Genomic DNA, 18,063 nt, shown 5'->3' on the forward strand with positions numbered 1-18,063 from the left:
GCAGCTCCCTGATATCGCATGGGCTCATTACTCTTTATTTTGCTCTCCCACCATGTGTCTGCCCACATCTTCAAGGTGATTGTGACATGTTTTTTCAGTTCTGCCCACCTTTGAGTTGAGCCTGAGAACAGAGTATATAGCTTCTGCAGGACACCGAAGTAGCTCATGGCATCAGTAGAGCCCTTCGCAGCATCGCACAACACCAAATTCAATGTGTGTGCCCCACATGGCACAAAAAGAGCCCTGGGGTTCTTCTCTAGGAGCCTGGCTTGTACTCCCTTTGATTTGCCCCTCATGTTGGCCCCATTGTCATATGACTGTCCTCTGCAATCTTGAAAAGGTATGCCCAGTTCTTCGAGTCTGTTGAGGACCATTAATGCCAAGTGCTGCCCTGTGGACTCCTCTGCCTCCAAAAATCCAAGAAAGTGCTCCATAATCTGTGGTGTGCCCATCAGCACCACCCTAATCACCACCGATAACTGTTCGATGTGGCTGATGTCTGGTGTGCAGTCCAAAATGATGGAGAAAAATTTGGCTTTTCTGATGTCTGCCACGATGGCAGACATGATGTTGTCACTTAGCAAACCAATAATCTCGTTCTGGACATGGCTTCCTAGGTAGCTGTTGTGGCTTGCTCCTCTCTCAATGCGGTTCAGGTGGTCTTTCATTATAGGGTCAAACTTTGCCATAAGTTCAACCTCTTTAAGAAAGTTGCCATTTGAGGGAGTATGCAGTGTTTCCGTGTGCCCCCTCAGAGCAAGATTTCGAACAGCCAATGACTGCACAATAGCAATCAGACGGGTTAGGACTGCTCTCCATCTTGCCCTTTCTGCATCCAAAAGTGCCATTTCCTGTTTGTCAATGGTTTCCCCCTTCCTTAACCTCACTGCTAGTTCCTTCCACTCCATCATGCAGTTGAGGTGTTCGGGGCTGTTCTCGTGTGAAGTTAAGTATGTGCTGGCATGCTTCCAATCGGACATGCTGACACTTGTTAATTGAATGCTCCTCTTTGAGAACAGTGTGCAGCAAAAACAAAACAGGCTATTGTTTCCCATGGAATAAATGAGCCAACTTCTTGTCATCTTTTCGCCACTAACTAATGTTTTTGAAAAATAATGGTGGTGGCAACTTCTCCCATCACTCTCATTCCTGCGGAAGATAAAGGCAGGTGGCAACTTACTAGGTCCTCGGCGAACAAGTTCAGTGCGCATGCTGTCAGTCAGAGGTGAGGGCCATGAAGCAGGGTCTGTTGACAGAGGCTCATCCTCAGCAGTGGGGCTGGATGGGGGCTCAGCAGCATGGTAGGGTGACATGGGCTCTTCCTCAGCAGTGGGGCTGGGTGATTGTTTAGCTCCAGCCATTTCTAACAAGCACAAGATAGTGATACAATGCCGGGGTGGCCCTATATTTAGCCGGGACCATCCCCGGCCCAAACCATCAATGGTGGCCTGCTTGGAGCATGGGGAAAATAATTTTCACTAATTTTGGTCACTGATCTTATTCTTGCATTAATCATCAATTCAACTGCACTCTGCATTTTCACATGGCAGCCCAGACGCCGACAGCATCACAGCAGATTAAATAGGCGCTACCAAATAAGGAAATTCTCCCCTCCCCTCTATTGCAGTTGGTTTGGTCCAAGACTCCTCCTCTGTATTGCGGGGAACTTAAACAACATTGGCGCGAAACAGCGCGCGTCAGTGATGGAGGGCAGAAAGAGGCCAGGTGGAACCGAAAGGGCGAAGCTTAAAAAAAGGAAGGAGGTGGGAGCAAAATGTGCCAAATTGACAGATATGTTCTCAAGACCAGCTGGTAGGTTACGAAAGACATGGAGTATGATAACCCTGTTTGTCGATTTTATCAGTCTATGCTAGGCCTATAATGTGTCGATAGTTTGCGATGTCAATTCAGCTTTTTGATGTCATGTGAAATCTCGCAATTTACACGGTATAGATGTGGTGTATGTCTTAATTCTAAGAAGAACCGGACATTGCTTTACATCCCAGTTATTAACAATGTTAGATGAACAGGTCCCAGTTTGATTGGTTAAATAACTGTACAAACAACTTTTATTCTTAATTTTTATCTTTCGTTTTATGTTAATTTGAATTATAACCTATATTGTTAAAGTGAAGTGAAGTGAAGTTTACCTGAATTTAAACCAAATAAAAAGCATTGTGAAAGAACAGTTATTTGTTTTATCTTTTTTAATGTACTCAAATTCCTCCTCCATTTCAAAGTGGCCTGAATGTGAATTAAACTCCCGGACTGAAAACAGGGCCCACTCCGGCCCTGTAATGATACATTATTAAAAGTACATAATAACAGTGTAAGTAACACATACACCTCAGAAATCATATATTACATTACACTTAATAAATAAATACATCATAAATAATAATAATAATAATAATAATAATAATAATAATAATAATAAACCATACGACATTGATTGCAATTATATTCCAGTATTCCAGCTGGCATGCATGGGTACACACACACACACACACACACACACACACACACACACACACACACAAAACCCCACCTGACAGCTGAGTAGTGGATGCAGAGGCAAATAGGTCTTCAATATCCTGGCTTGAGACCATTTCAGCAGAAGGGGCTTGTGCTGATGAGGAGGAGGTAGGCAGCGGTTCCACTTCCTGGTGAGTGGGGGAGGAGGTAGGTGCCTTGTCCTCAGGGGTAGAGGAAGATCCTCCAAAATACTTTAAAAGAGGCCCTGAAATTACAATGGAATTGCAATTTAAATAAATGACCATCAAAATAATGTCAGGCTACAATATCACTCTAACACAAGAAATTGAAACATGCCAAATGCCAATTAAATACATGCATTTCCTGTCACCAGACACTAAGCTAGTCTCGCAATGGGCGCAGCAACAGCACAGTTGTCCTGTGTCACCGCATAAGCTGCCATTTTTAATTTGAAATAAACATTGGGATGGGCGGCACGGTGGTGTAGTGGTTAGCGCTGTCGCCTCACAGCAAGAAGGTCCTGGGTTCGAGCCCTGGGGCCGGCGAGGGCCTTTCTGTGTGGAGTTTGCATGTTCTCCCCGTGTCCGCGTGGGTTTCCTCCGGGTGCTCCGGTTTCCCCCACAGTCCAAAGACATGCAGGTTAGGTTAACTGGTGACTCTAAATTGACTGTGAGTGTGAATGGTTGTCTGTGTCTATGTGTCAGCCCTGTGATGACCTGGCGACTTGTCCAGGGTGTACCCCGCCTTTCGCCCGTAGTCAGCTGGGATAGGCTCCAGCTTGCCTGCGACCCTGTAGAAGGATAAAGCGGCTAGAGATAATGAGACGAGACATTGGGATATAGGCATTAGTGTTTCTGTGTGTGTGTGTGTGTGTGTGTGTGTGTGTGCCTAACTTGTCGTAGCCCCATAATACGCACAATCCCGCCAGCGGAACGTTGTACTAGTCATCAAAAAGACTTTACTACCATAGTACTACACTACTATGACATTACACAGAGTCTTAAGTAATACATTATGACTTGATCATTGCCATTCTGGTAACAGCAAATTTATAACGGGCCGTGTCCGCGACGTACAACACACGACGAGAAATGTTTAAACGACCACGTAAAGCTGTTAACATTCTGTTGGCTAATACAGAGCCCAACGTTAACCCAAGGCAATGACAGCAATAACTTTAAACGTTTTGTTGCAAAGCCTAATCGTTATGCTGAAATTAATTTCGTGTTGGGGGGCAGGCCAGGCCGGGTCGTCCGACTTAGCAAGCATCAATGATATAAGGCTAATTAGGGCACTAATTCATGTCACTCACTGAAATTGATTCATAAAGCATACCTTTTTCTTTTGCTCGTTTCTCCTCCTCTTCTTTCCTTTTCTTCCGGAATTGGGCACCTGATGGCTTTGACCTTTTCCTATCCATTAGATCTATCTCCGAGTACGACTCCATTTATTTGTCATTCGACCTCCTCCTGAATGATTCCCCCAACACAAACTCACCGTCAGTGTGTAGTGGTGATCACCTAACGCGAGAGGTGAGACTGAACCATTTCAACTTGACCAATTCACCACCACGACCACAATAATCTTGGGAATTCATTCGGTTCATACACACAATCAAACGTACAGCCATTTCGAAGTTGTTTGGATTGTTCTGCTTTTCTGTTCTCTCCTCTTTCTCGCGCGCACACGCACACACAAAAGCGTTTGCTCAATGTAATGTAATGTGGTCTGCACATTTGAGAGGCGTCTTGAGTTTGTGTCCTATGCATTGCGGCACCATATTTGATTTGTTATTTAAATTATACGGGGTTTTGTGCCCACAGCAAACGTGACGCATGATGGCTTTTGCTGCATGTTACACTTGTGTGTGTGTAACACTGCTGCAAACCCTTAATTACAATTGAGCTACAAGAACTGACCAACTTCAGGTATTGATGCATCTTGTTATGATGACGTCACCTGCGCAACTTTGGTATTGGACTTCCCCATCCAAAATGTCCCCCCCCCCCCCCCCCCCCCCGCCCATCTTGTTTTTTTTTCGGGGGTTTTTTTTGGGGGGGACCTTTATTTTTTTTTTGGGACCATTTTTTTTCGCACCTGCGCTCGTGCCCCCCCCCCCCCCCCCCCCACGATGCTGCCCCAGGCAGCTGCCCGGTCGGACCGCCCCCAGGACTGCCCCGTCTGTAGCACAGTCATCAGGAATGTGTGACCTTTAACCAGAACTGTTTCTGACACTTTTGGGGCCTTTAACAGTATACCACCTGTGCCCTCCCCCCCATGACAACATCCATCCCAACCCCACAGCAAAGTCCACCCCACGCCATTGCAACATCTGCCCTCCAACCCCACAGCACCATCCAACCACCACACCCAGTCTACTCTTTGACATACAGTACTGTGCAAAAGTCTTAGGGCACCTGCAATGAAATGTTATTCCTGTTTTAATAGCAGTGTTTTCAACTGCTGTTTAAAAGAAACTACAGAATTTAATCAGTGTAAAAAGAGAGGCAATGCACTCCACAGTCTGCGTGCCACTGCTTGGAATGATCAGGCCCCTCTGATCTTAAAGTGAGCGAGAGGAACCACTAGTAGCCTCTGACCAGATGACCTGAGGCTGTGGGTGGGGTGTGTGAAATTTTAACAAGTCAGATATGTAAGAAGGAGCTTGACCATGTAAGGCTCCAAAAGTAAGAACTAAAATTTTAAAATGAATTCTAAACTGAGCTGGCAGCCAGTGAAGAGATGCTGAAACAGGTGTGATGTGTGCTCTTTTACTTGTGTGAGTGAAAATTCTTGCAGCAGAGTTCTGGACAGTCTGGAGGCATTCAAGCTCTTTCTTATTAAAACAAGTAAAAGACTGTTACAGTAATCCAAATGGGATGAAATAAAAGCATAAATGATCATCTCCAATTTGACCTTAGTTTAGATCTGTTCCTCAACTGGAAAAAGCAGTTTCTAATTAATTGTTTAAAGTGATGCTCCAAAGACATCCCTGAATACAAAATAACCCCTAAATTCCTGAGGCTCGGCCTGACAGGTGAGGAGAAAAATCCAATATGCTGCTTAAGCTGAGGAATGCTACTGTAGTGGTTCTACCAAGGGGCGGAGCACAGAGGATGGCAGGACTGAGATCAGGTTGGTAAAGCTCGGGTTTTTATTGCCACACTTTTCAGTGAACATAAAGTCAATACGACAGACACACACACCATCGGCGTCTGGTTCGGGGATGAGCTCCTCTGCTCTATGCTCTCCCTCCTTAAGTAGGGCGCGGTCACTGGGAAGACACACACAAACACAGGTTAATTGACATCAGGTGTAGTGATTCTGACACTTACATTCCCTGACTCTGCCCTCCTGTCACAGACCAGCACTTGACCACGCCCCCACTGCCACATACCCCCACCGCCCGACTCAGGCCGGGCAGCTGTCCGGCCTGCAGCCGACTCCCCCCCCCCCTTGACGGGAGAGGAAGTCTGCCACGACCATCTGCACCCCTGGCCTGTGGACCACCTTGAAATTAAAGGGTTGGAGTGCCAGATACCAGCAGGTGATCCGCGCGTTGGCATCCTTCATGCGGTGGAGCCACTGGAGGGGCGCGTGGTCCGAACAGAGGGTGAAAGGGTGCCCCAGCAGGTAGTAACGGAGGGTGAGGACCACCCACTTGATTGCCAAGCACTCTTTTTTGATTGTGCTGTAGCGCCCCTCATGCACCGACAGCTTCCTGCTGATGTATAAGACTGGGCGGTCCTCCCCCTCCACCTCCTGGGACAAAACAGCCCCCAGCCCTCTGTCTGACACATCCGTCTGTAACATAAAGGGGAGAGAAAAGTCAGGGGAGTGTAAAAGTGGCCCCCCACACAGTGCGGCCTTTACCTCAGAAAAAGCCCGCTGGCATTGCTCCGTCCACAGGACCGGATCTGGTGCCCCCTTTTTAGTGAGCTCAGTCAGCGGGCTGGTGACGTCCAAATAATTAGGTATAAACCTACGATAATAGCCAGCCAGCCCCAGGAACTGTCTCACCCCCTTTTTGGTCTTGGGCCTCGGGCAGGCCGCAATTGCTGCAGTCTTGTTAATTTGGGGCCGCACCTGCCCATTGCCCAAGTGGAAGCCCAGATACCGTACTTCCACCCGCCCAATCGCACACTTCTTCGGGTTGGCTGTGAGACCCACTCGCCTCAGCGACCTAAGGACGGCCCTCAGATGTTCGAGATGCCTCAGCCAGTCATTACTATAGAGGATAATGTCGTCGAGGTAGGCGGCCACATAGGTGGCCTGGGAGCGGAGGACCCTGTCCATCAGCCGCTGAAACGTAGCGGGTGCCCCAAATAGCCCAAACGGAAGTGTGACGAATTGGTGTAAACCGAACAGTGTGGAAAAGGCCATTTTTTCTCAGGATAGTGGAGTCAAGGGGATCTGCCAGTATCCCTTCGTCAAATCCAGTGTCGAATAAAAGTGAGTAGTGCCTAGTCGATCGAGCAACTCATCAACACGAGACATTGGGTATGCGTCGAATTTAGACACCGCGTTGACTTTTCTATAGTCCACACAGAACCGGACCGACCCGTCGGCCTTGGGTACCAAGACCACCGGGCTGCTCCAGTCACTGTGGGACTCCTCGACGATGCCCATTTCGAGCATGGCCTCGAGTTCTTCCAGAACCACTTTTTTCTTGTGTTCGGGGAGCCTGTAAGGGCGGCTACGTACTACCACCCCCGGGGGCGTCTCAATGTGGTGCTCTATGAGGTTGGTGCGGCCGGGCAGGGGCGAGAACACGTCCGAAAACTCAGTCTGCAACTGGGCAACCTCTGCGAGTTGGGTCGGGGAGAGGTGGTCTCCACAGGGGACCGGAGAGGTATGCGATGTCAATGCGCCTTTTTGAACCTCTGGCCCCAGCTCCGCCTTCTCCGGAACCACTGACACCAATGCTACAGGGACCTCCTCGTTCCAGAGTTTGAGTAGATTGAGGTGGTAAATCTGTAGCGCCCCACACCTGTCCGTTCGCCTCACCTCATAGTCGACATCCCCGACTCGCCGTGTGACCTCAAAGGGTCCTTGCCACTTGGCGACTAATTTAGAGCTCGATGTGGGCAACAGTACGAGTACTTTATCTCCCGGTGCGAACTCTCTAAGGCGTGTACCCTTGTCGTACAGGCGGGTTTGCCGTTCTTGGGCCTGCCGCAAATTCTCCTGGGTTAGGTGCGTGAGTGTGTGGAGTTTTGCGAGCAGGTCAATAACGTATTGAATTTTGTTTTTACTTGGTGAAGGTCCCTCCTCCTAATTTGCTCGCAGCACATCTAAAATGCCGCGCGGCTTACGCCCATATAATAATTAAAATGGGGAGCACCCCATGGAGGCTTGGGGGACCTCTCGCACTGCAAATAACAAGGGTTCGAGCCATTTATCCCAGTTACGCGCGTCCTCACTTACGAATTTTTTAATTATGTTCTTGAGGGTGAGATTAAACCGTTCAACTAAACCATCCATTTGTGGGTGATACACGCTGGTGCTGATCGGCTTAATACCTAATAACCCATACAGTTCGTTCAGTGTTCGTGACATAAGTGAGGTGCCTTGATCAGTCAGAATCTCTTTCGGGATTCCAACTCAGGAGATGATGCGGAAGAGTGCCTCCGCAATACTGCGTGCTGAGATATTGTGAAGAGGCACAGCTTCTGGGTATCATGTTGCATAGTCCACCAGAACTAATGTAAAGCGGTGCCCTCGTGTTGACCGATCTAATGGCCCGATGAGATCCATCCCAATTCTTTTGAACGGGGTCTCGATTAACGGTAGAGGGCACAAAGGCGCTTTTGGAATGGCCGCTGGATTTGCTAACTGGCATTCGCAGCATGCCATACACCACCTACGGGCATCGCTGTGAATCCCCGGCCAATAGAATTGGGCCATTATTCGGGCTAGTGTCTTATCTTATCCTGCCCTAGGTGTCCAGCCATGGGATTAAAGTGAGCCGCCTGGAATACCAATTCCTGGGGGCTCTTCAGAATTAAAAGCTGCGTGACTCGCTCTTTAGTTTGAGTGTCCTGCGTCACTCAGTATAATCTATCCTTCATAATCGTGAAGTAGGGGAAGGACGGGGTGGCATTTGGCTGGAGCGTTTGACCATCGATTACTCTCACTTGGTCAAACGCATGTTGCAGAATCTCATCTCGCGACTTCTCTAATGGAAATCCACGAGGGATTCCCCAACAGAGAGAGGAGGGGCTGGCGGCTCCTCACTCTGACACGGAGATGACGTAGACGGCTCTGCGACAGCTGCTCCCGCCAAAGCGACACCGGGACCTCCCCCTGTTAAATGGCAGGACCCACTCTTCACTAAGTGTGTCATTAAATCCCGAAATCCCAGCTAATCAGTCCCCAAAATTATAGAGTGGGTAAGGCATGGATTAACCGCCGCCTTCACTATAAATTTTTCCCCTCGGAAAAAAATGTGGACCGACACCAAAGGGTAGCTGTGAACGTCCCCATGCACACACAACACCTTCACCCCCTGTGCTCCCCCCAATGCCTCGTTTTGCACCAGGCTTTGGTGAATTGAGGTCTGATTACAACCAGAATCCACCAACGCCTGATATGTATCCCCTTGAATACTCACCGGTATGCGATACGCTCTGGCCCGATCGAGGGCGGCTCCTAGTACGTCGGGGATCCAAACAACCGCACCCACCTCCATTACCATGCACTGTTGTTGGAGGTGGCCCGGCTCCCCGCAGCGCCAGCAAACCGGCCCGGGCTTCCTCTCCGCACCGGTGTTTTGGGGCTCACTCACCTGAGGGGGGGAGAGACAGACACAGAAGGGAGAAACAGGAGGGCACCACGGGTGTGGCGGGCCGGCACAGGTGGCGCCGGCCCCCGCCTCTGCAGTGGGGGAATGGGGCGAGGACGAGACACAGGAGGAGGGGGAGAGAGAGAGAAGAGGAGAGGAGAGAAGAGGCTGTCTGCTGTCCTGCCGCCGGGACAGCCGCCATATGGTCCTCTGCCAGCTCGATTGCCTGATCCAGCGACGCCGGGCGGTGGCACTGGACCCAGTCCGCGGTTCCTGCTGGCAAGCGTGCGACGAATTGCTCCAGCACCACCTGTTTGATGATCCCCTCGGCGTCGCGGTTGTCGGCCCTCAACCACCGCCAGCAGGCGTCCCGGAGTTGCTGGCCAAACGCGAACGGCTGGCCAACTTCCTCCAAGCGCAAAGCGCGGAAGCACTGCTGCTGCTGCTCAGGGGTGCGCCCCACATGCTGGAGGACGGCCCGGCAAAGGTCCGCGTAGGCCAGCCGGCGGTCGGCGGGGAGCTGTAGCGCGGCCAGCTGCGCCTCTCCCGTTAGCAGGGGGAGGAGGCGTGCCGCGCGCTGCTCCATCGGCCACCCCAAGGTCTCCGTGACTTGCTCGAAGAGCGTGATGAATGCCTCGGGGTCGTCCTGTGGGCCCATCTTTGTTAGGGTGAGGGGGATGGGCCCACGGTGGGAGCGTTGGTGGACCCTGCCGACGCGAGGAGGTGCCGGAACGCCTGACGATCTTCTTGCTGGGCCAACACCAGGGCCTTGAACCGCTGTTCTTGCTCCTTTCGGAGGGTGACTAGCGCCTGGTGCTGGCTTTGCTGGGCCGTGGCGAGGGCATGGACCAGTTCGGTGAACGGGGAGGACTCCATGGGGCTGTTAGGCTTCTGCGCTCCAGATGACCCGGGTTTCGGCACCACTGTAGCGGTTCTACCAAGGGGCGGAGCACAGAGGATGGCAGGACAGAGATCAGGTTGGTAAAGCTCGGGTTTTTATTGCCACACTTTTCAGTGAACATAAAGTCAATATGACAGACACACACACCATCAGCGTCTGGTTCGGGGATGAGCTCCTCTGCTCTACGCTCTCCCTCCTTAAGTAGGGCATGGTCACTGGGAAGACACACACAAACACAGGTTAATTGACATCAGGTGTAGTGATTCTGCCACTTACCTTCCCTGACTCCGCCCTCCTGTCACGGACCGGCGCTTGACCACGCCCCCGCTGCCACAGCTACTTTCAGGGGCGATAATTAGTCTTCCTGTCTTGTCTGAGTTCAGCTGCAGGTAATTATCACTTAACCACTGTTTGATGCAAGTCAAGCAGTTAATTAATGAAGACAGTTTATAGAACTCTGTAGCCTTGAAAGTGCAGTACAGTTGGATATCATCAGAAGAAAGATGGTAAGATACATTGCTGAACTGCCTGATTATCTGTCCTAGAGGGAGTATATACAAGAGGAACAGAATAGGTTCCAGGACAGAACCCTGAGGTGCCCCACATGAGTGAAGTCTGTTAATTATAATATGATGAGCAACAGTATCAAAGGCAGATGAATGGTCCAATAAAACCAGAATTTAGAATTTCTGCTTCCTGTAGTTCCCCCAAAACATGCTCTAGCCCCCCAGACAAATGTGCCTTGCTAGTGTAAACTTTCAAATATTTGGGATAATTTGTTATTCAAAAATCTAATGATAGATTAGATGTTCCAGATTATTCCAACCATGAAAGGTTGATTTTCTGTCTTAATGTTAATAGATCAATTTCTTTCACATCATCCTCATCATCATCATCATGAATCACTTGAAACGAGTATGATTGTCCACTTGAACTTCACTTGTGCACCCTGAGGTGGCTGACCAGTCCAGTGCAGGAGGCACAATTTCCACATACATTACAGCTATAGTCAGCAGTGGCTGGTGGAGGTGCCCTCTTTTGCTCCTTGCATCATAGACATTTCCTCTCATTCTTGCGACATTTCTCTAGCTCAAAGTAGGACGCCTTCGCAGACAACCTTTTGCCATCCTGGTCTGTTGCAGACAAGGCCCTCCCAATTGTCTAGACTGATGTTACATGACTTTAAGGAGGCTTTAAATTATCCTTGAAGCATTTGTTCTTACCCCCTTGTGCCCTTCTTCCTGAGCCAAGTTGACCTTAGAGGACTTGCTTTGGGAGATGTGAGTCTTCCATTCTAAGGATGTGTCCCAAACATTGGAGTTGACTTTTTATTACCATAGCCACAATGCTAGTACAGTTGGCCTCATCCAAGGTGCTGCTATTCATTCATTGATCCTGCCAACTGATGCCTAGAATACAGCGGAGGCAGCACTGGTGGTACTTTTCCATTGTCTTGAGGTGGGATTATGTGGTCCAGGACTTGGAGCCATACAAGAGAGATAACAAAACAACTGCTTTATATACCAATATTTTGGTATCAGTTCTTATGCCTCTCTCCTCAAATATCCTCTCACACAGTCGACCAAAGGCATAACTAGCAGCTTGAATCTGATGTTGGATTTCATCATCGAGATCTGCTTTTATAGAGAGAAAGCTGCCCAAGTCGGGAAAATTCTGCACATTCTTTAGTACAGTCCCATCAATCATAAGGGAAGGACAGATTAGTTCTTGACCAGGAACTGGCTGGTGGAGGACTTCCATCTTCTTGACATTGATGGAAAGGCCAAGCCTCTTGTATGCATAGTCAAAAGCATTCAAGATGGCTTGAAGATTGTCCTCTGTTGTGGTGCAAACACAGTTATCACAGATGTAACATGATGTACTATCACAGATGTAACATTAGTCTTTGTTTTCGCCCTCAGCCTGCTCAGGTTGAATAGGCCTCCATCCATCCTGTAAACAACTTCCACACTGTCTGAGAGTCTGCCTCATATGAGGTGGGAGATAGCTGATATATGAAGAACAGAGTGGGCATGATAATGCAACCTTGCTTTATGCCTACCTTCACTTCAAAAGGCTCGCTCTCACCAGTGTCACTGAGGACTTTTGTAGACATGTTGTCATGGAGAAGTCTTACAATAAATATGAACTTCTCAGGACATACATATTTTGCCAAAATCTGCCATAAAGCTTTGCGGTTGACTGAGTCAAAAGCCTTGGTCCGATCTATAAAGGCCATATAGAGTGGCTGATATTGCTTCTGGCACTTCTCCTGTAGCTGGCAGGCAGTAAAGATCACATTGATCATTCCCCTGTTAGACCTAAAGCCACATTGGGATTCTAGGAGAAACCCCTCTGTGTGAGGGTGTAGATGGTTAGCCAGAACCTGGGCAATGATCTTTCCAACAATCGCCAGGAGGGAAATACCACTGTAGTTACCACAGTCAGATTTATCCCCATTTTTAAATATTTTAATGAATTTGACATCCCTTAGGTCAGGGGTTATCTCCCCTTTCTGCCAGATGAGAAGGATGAAATGATGAAGACTACGGGTGAGTTCTTCCCCCATATTTGAAAATCTCTGCCGGTATTCTGTTCCCACTGGATGTCTTGTCATTCCTCATATGGTTGATTGCTGCTTTAACTTCAGTGAAGCTGGGTTCTGTACTAAGCTCACCATTCATTGGCAGTTAGGGTATCTCTAGATATATAGACTCATCTACAGAAGATTCTTGGTTTAAGAGGTCTTGGAAGTGTTCCTTCCAATGTTGATTTATACTCCCTGTATCCCTCAGAAGAGTACCATCTTTATCCTTCACAGATGTCACATTGCACATGCTAGGGCCAAAGATTGCCCTGGTGGCGCTAAAGAAGCCATGACTATCATGCCTGTCAACAAGATCTTGCATTTGCTTAGCTTTGTCTGCCCACCATTGGTCTTTAATCTGATGGATTTGCCTTTGTGCTTCAGATTTAATGGTCTGATGGACTTTCTTCTTGTCCTCGTTGGTGGGATCATCTTGCCAGGCACAGAAAGCCTTCCTCTTTTCTTGTAAAAGCTCTCAGATCATCTGATCATTTTCAACAAACCAGTTCTGTTGTTTTCTGATGCTATAGCCTATAGAGTTATCACTGCTTGAAAGAATGGCTGTCTTTAGTGCATCCAATTAATTTTCCACATTATCACCATCGACAGACTGAAGGTTTTTGTGGAGGGAGCACTGCAGTTGTTTGCACATCTTGGGATCTTTCAGTTTGTCGACATTTAGTCTCCTTGTCGATTGTTTTGCCAACTTTCACCTCTTGTGGTGGGCATCAAGAACAAATATACAACGGAAAAGCCGACGGTCAGTCCAGCAATTATCTGCGCTGGTGATTGCTTTGTTGATAAGGATGTCCTTCTGGTCAAGTGCTCAGACAATAACACAGTCAATTGGGTGCCAATACTTTGATCTAGGGTGTTGCCAAGTGGTCCTGAATGTATTCTTCTGGTAGAAGAGTGTGTTAGTTATAATGAGATGGTCTTCGGCACACATAGTAAGCAGAAGCAAACTATTGGAGTTGCAGTTTCCTACACCTTCCTTACCAGTTGTCCCTTTGCAGAGGTTGTAGTCTCTTCCAACCCTCACATTAAAGTCACCTAGGATGATGACTTTGTAATCTTTAGGGATGTTTGACAGGAGAGAGTCAAGTGTTGAGTAGAAATCTTCTTTGATCTCATCCTCCGCATCAAGGATAGAGGCATAAGCATGTATGAGAGTAGTGTGCTAGCTATTGGCAAGAGTAAGGTGCAAAGTTATGGCATGTTCATTTGTGCCAAGTGGAAATTCAGCAAGTTGTTAAACCAGTTCATTTTAAATTGCAAAACTAACAGTGCATTCTTGACTCATCCTTGCATCTGCCTTGCCAAAAGAAGGTGTAGTCACCCCATGCTCTCTCAGCTGCCCAGTTCCAGCTCTTTGTGTCTCCTGAAGAGCAGCATAATTCCTGGGAGACAAGCAGTTCTTCTCTCGGGATGGTCAGAACTATTAACAATAGCTTTATTTGTGATGTGTATATTAGTTAGCTCTCTGACGGAGAAGATTGCAGCTTTAGAGGTTCACATCCAGACTCTAGAGAGAGTTAATGAGAATGAGAGCAGTGTAGTTTCTGCAGGGGAAAATCTGGATGCCTTAAATGGAGTCAGCAATCCTCCAACTCCGGCATTAGAGCCCTCATAGTGGGGCAAATGGGTGACGACTCAGCAGCATAAGCATAGAGCCAAAGCTACCGCTGAGGCTCACCCACAGGAGCACCACTCCTCTCCACTTCACGTGTCAAACAGGTTCGCTCTCCTCAGTGATGCACCTGCTGAGAAACCTTTAAGAGCTCTGGTTATAGAAGATTTTATCATACGGCACATGAAATTAGCTAGGCCTTTAGGGACACCAGCAGCTTTAGTCAGGTGTTCAAAGACATGCAGTTAACATGGGATGGCCTTGGGCTGAAGTGCCCAAAAGTGGCAGCATGCATGTATGCAGCAGCTTTGCTCTCCTATGATGAACTAAATTTTGTTGTACATTTGTTCAGTGACAATAAAGGCATTCTATTCTATTCTATTCTATACCAGGAGCCAGGGCACTGGACATAACAAATAATCTTAGGGTCCGAGGCAAGCACAGGTTCTCAAACATAATTATTCATCTAGGAGCTAACAATATATGCCTTCGTCAGTCTGAGGTTACTAAGAGTAACTTTGTAGAGGTGTTTAAATTAGCGAAGGTGATGTCCGATGCTTTAGTATGCTCTGGCCCCATCCCAATATGGCATGGCGTTGTAGCTTACAGCAGTTTATGGTCGCTGAACTGCTGGCTGTCCAGGTGGTGCTCTGAAAACAGTGTGGGCTTTATAGATAATTGGGCTAATTTTAAGGGCAATGCTGGCTTGTTGGGGTGGGACGGTATCCATCCCACTCTAGAAGGTGCTGCTCTCATTTCTTGCAGTGTAGCTCATAGTCTCAGAACAGGCCTAGTTAATTTCTGACAATCCAGAGCCAAGGCCAGGGAGCAGATGAACAGGCTAAACCGACTGTCTGCTAGCTGCACAGAGTCGTCACTCAGGGTCCACTACATCGAGACTGTGTCTGTTCCCCGAGCTCAACAAAAAGGTAGAAATTTTCAGAGAATTTGTTCCAGTAACCTAATCAATATAAAATTAGATCATACTGACTGTACAGCTGCTGCCAGCACCTTTGATCTAAAGGTGGGGCTATTAAATATTAGATCTCTTATATCTAAAGCGCTAATGGTTAATGAACTCATTACTGATCAGGAGTTTAATGTACTGTGTTTAACTGAAACATCGATTAAGCCAAATGAATATATAGCATTAAATGAAGCGAGTCCTCCTGGATACAGTTATATACACCAGCCTTGTCTAACTGGCAGAGGAGGAGGCGTCGCGGTTATTTATAATGATTATCTAGGTGTAACACACAAACCTGGTTATAAATTTAATACATTTGAAGTTCTTCATACTCATATAATGTATGTAGCCTTGAAAAATAAGTCTACCCAGTTAATTCCATTGCTTATTATTTACAGGCCCCCGGGGCCATATTCTGAGTTTCTTTCTGAATTTGCAGATTTTATCTCAGATCTGGTTATTTCCTTAGACAAAGCTTTAGTTGTCAGAGATTTTAATATTCACTTCGATAACCCAGAAGACCCTTTGAAAACAGCATTTGTGTTCATTTTAGATTCAGTAGGGATTAATCAGAATGTCATAGGACCGACCCATAATGGTGGTCACACTCTTGATATAATAATAATAATAATAATAATAATAATAATAATAATAATAATAACATTCAAGTTAAATATAATACTAATGTTCTAACAAAAATAATACTAACATTTGGGTTAAATATAGAAAATATAGTCACACTTCCACAGTCTGAAGTTCTCAGATCATTATCTCATCTCATTCAAACTATGTCTGAGTAATACATATGCACCTCACCACGCTACTGTATTAAACGTACATTCACGTCAACTACTGCACAGAGCTTTATAAATGATCTCCCAGAGTTATCAACTTTGATTGGGTCACTGTCAGCCCCTGCAGAACTTGATCAGGAAACTGAATGCTTAGAGTCAACGTTCCGCTATATTTTAGATAATGTAGCTCCGCTTAAAAGGAAAATGATTAGAGAAAAAAAATTAGCACCCTGTTATAACAATTATACCAAGTATAATTTCTTGCTGGAGTCCCTGCTTGCACTCAGCACAAAATGTGTCATGTTTGAGAATAAATCTCCTGGAGGATCCCTTTAATTTTATAAATAAATTTTATTACATGACAATGGGTATACCTTGTGGAAGATGGCCCCATATGGACAGTCTAAAGACACACTTTATGTGGGATGTGGATAAGCTGTAGTAGTAAGTACTTAAGTTAAAATGTTGACCTAACATATTGATTTGTGGCAAGATATAACCTAATAACTATTAAAATTCATCTCTCATTTGCGGTTGTTTATTATCTGACTGCTAAACAAAAGTTTCCTTGCTAGATAATGTGAGAAGTTTTTAACCTAAATGAATCTGTTGTGGTAACAGTTGTGTTCACAAGTAACCTCTATTTTGAATTCACAAATCCTTAATTTTCTTGATTATTAGATGAAAATATGAAAATTCTTCAGCAGCTCTGTGAAAGGCCGGCCTGGTGAGAAAATGTTGCTGGTTCAACTGAATCTATAAAAGTTAATGATTTATTACTCATGTGTGGCATTTTGAAGGATCTGAATTTAATTGTTTTAATAAACAAAACTAGCAAGTGATTCGAAGGAGAGAGAGGAAATAAACAAGTTTATATCTGGATTTATATTTTTACTTTAAAGCTGCTTTGTGACAATATCTATTGTTAAAAGCACGATACCAATATCATTGACTTACCTTTGGTATATAACCACCTCCATGCTGGTGATGTGTCTCTTCTATCTTCACTCTGTGACTTTAATGTAATGGGCATTTGTTGTTTTTTTCAGAATTTCCCACCTTCGTGGATAAGCAGAGAAAATGTTGTACAGTTTTTGCACATTGCCAAAGTATCTGATGCTGTCTGTAGAAGCCTTTGTTGCATTTGCAACAACAAGGATCCATGTGTGAGGAACAGTGGTTTTTTTCAGTACTCAGGCTTGAACTCTTACTTTTGCCCTTCATGTTGGCTCAGTTGTAAGACTGCCACCTACAGTTGCCAAATTGTATGTTCAGCTGTTTTAGTAGCAGCAAGAAAGATCAGGAAGTGGATCAGAACCTTTATCTCCGGTGTTTCATCCAGTTTTACAGCATGGACAGTGATGACATTTGCTCTTGGTAGTTAATGTCAGCTGTGCAAGATAAGAGAGAAGTATCTGAAACCCAGTTTCCACCCTGCTCCTTGTCCTCCTTCTCTGATGTCTCCCCAAGTGCTTTCTTTCCACACATGTAGAATGTTCCATGCCCACCAGGACCAGGATAAAGCCTAGGCAAGTTTCCTGGCATGAGGATAAAAGGGAGTATACATCAGGCCTTGGAGGACTCAGGGTTTAACCAGATCACCATCAATCAGATCCTGATTCAAGATGGAGCACTGGGTGATTGCCTCAAAACATTGCTTCAGGCTTAATCATTATGGATAAATTGATAAATTCATATGTTCAAAATTTATTTCTAGAATTTATATATTTCTGTAAAATGGCTCCTTGACAATGTCTGTTGTTAAACACACCATCTCATCTCATTATCTCTAGCCGCTCCATCCCTCTACAGGGTCACAGGCAAGCTGGAGCCTATCCCAGCTGACTACGGGCGAAAGGTGGGGTACACCCTGGACAAGTCGCCAGGTCATCACAGGGCTGACA

General features: G+C 46.5%; 1 protein-coding gene across 3 annotated transcripts; it reads right to left on the reverse strand.

The window, feature by feature from the left end:
• Positions 1 to 4,834: 4,834 nt before the first annotated feature.
• Positions 4,835 to 17,308, reverse strand: LOC132883603 (zinc finger protein 397-like). Of its 3 annotated transcripts, XM_060917447.1 has the most exons (3): positions 17,117 to 17,308; positions 10,329 to 10,396; positions 4,835 to 5,770 (listed from the first exon to the last, which is right to left on the reverse strand). In XM_060917447.1, the coding sequence occupies exons 1-3, from the start codon at positions 17,137 to 17,139 to the stop codon at positions 5,628 to 5,630; spliced, it is 234 nt and encodes a 77-aa protein (XP_060773430.1). In that variant the 5' UTR covers positions 17,140 to 17,308; the 3' UTR covers positions 4,835 to 5,627. The 3 variants fall into 2 exon arrangements, with proteins under 3 accessions (XP_060773430.1, XP_060773413.1, XP_060773422.1); XM_060917430.1 differs by lacking the exon at positions 4,835 to 5,770 and having other exon boundaries at positions 9,078 to 10,396.
• Between the last annotated feature and the right edge of the window lie 755 nt (positions 17,309 to 18,063).

The sequence above is a fragment of the Neoarius graeffei genome, chromosome 1, assembly GCF_027579695.1.
Source record: "Neoarius graeffei isolate fNeoGra1 chromosome 1, fNeoGra1.pri, whole genome shotgun sequence".
In the NCBI taxonomy this organism is placed as follows: domain Eukaryota; kingdom Metazoa; phylum Chordata; class Actinopteri; order Siluriformes; family Ariidae; genus Neoarius; species Neoarius graeffei.

Coding starts and splice junctions, on each gene's coding strand:
- LOC132883603 (XM_060917430.1), bottom strand. CDS start 9,938: ATGGGCCCACAGGACGACCCCGAGGCATTCATCACGCTCTTCGAGCAA.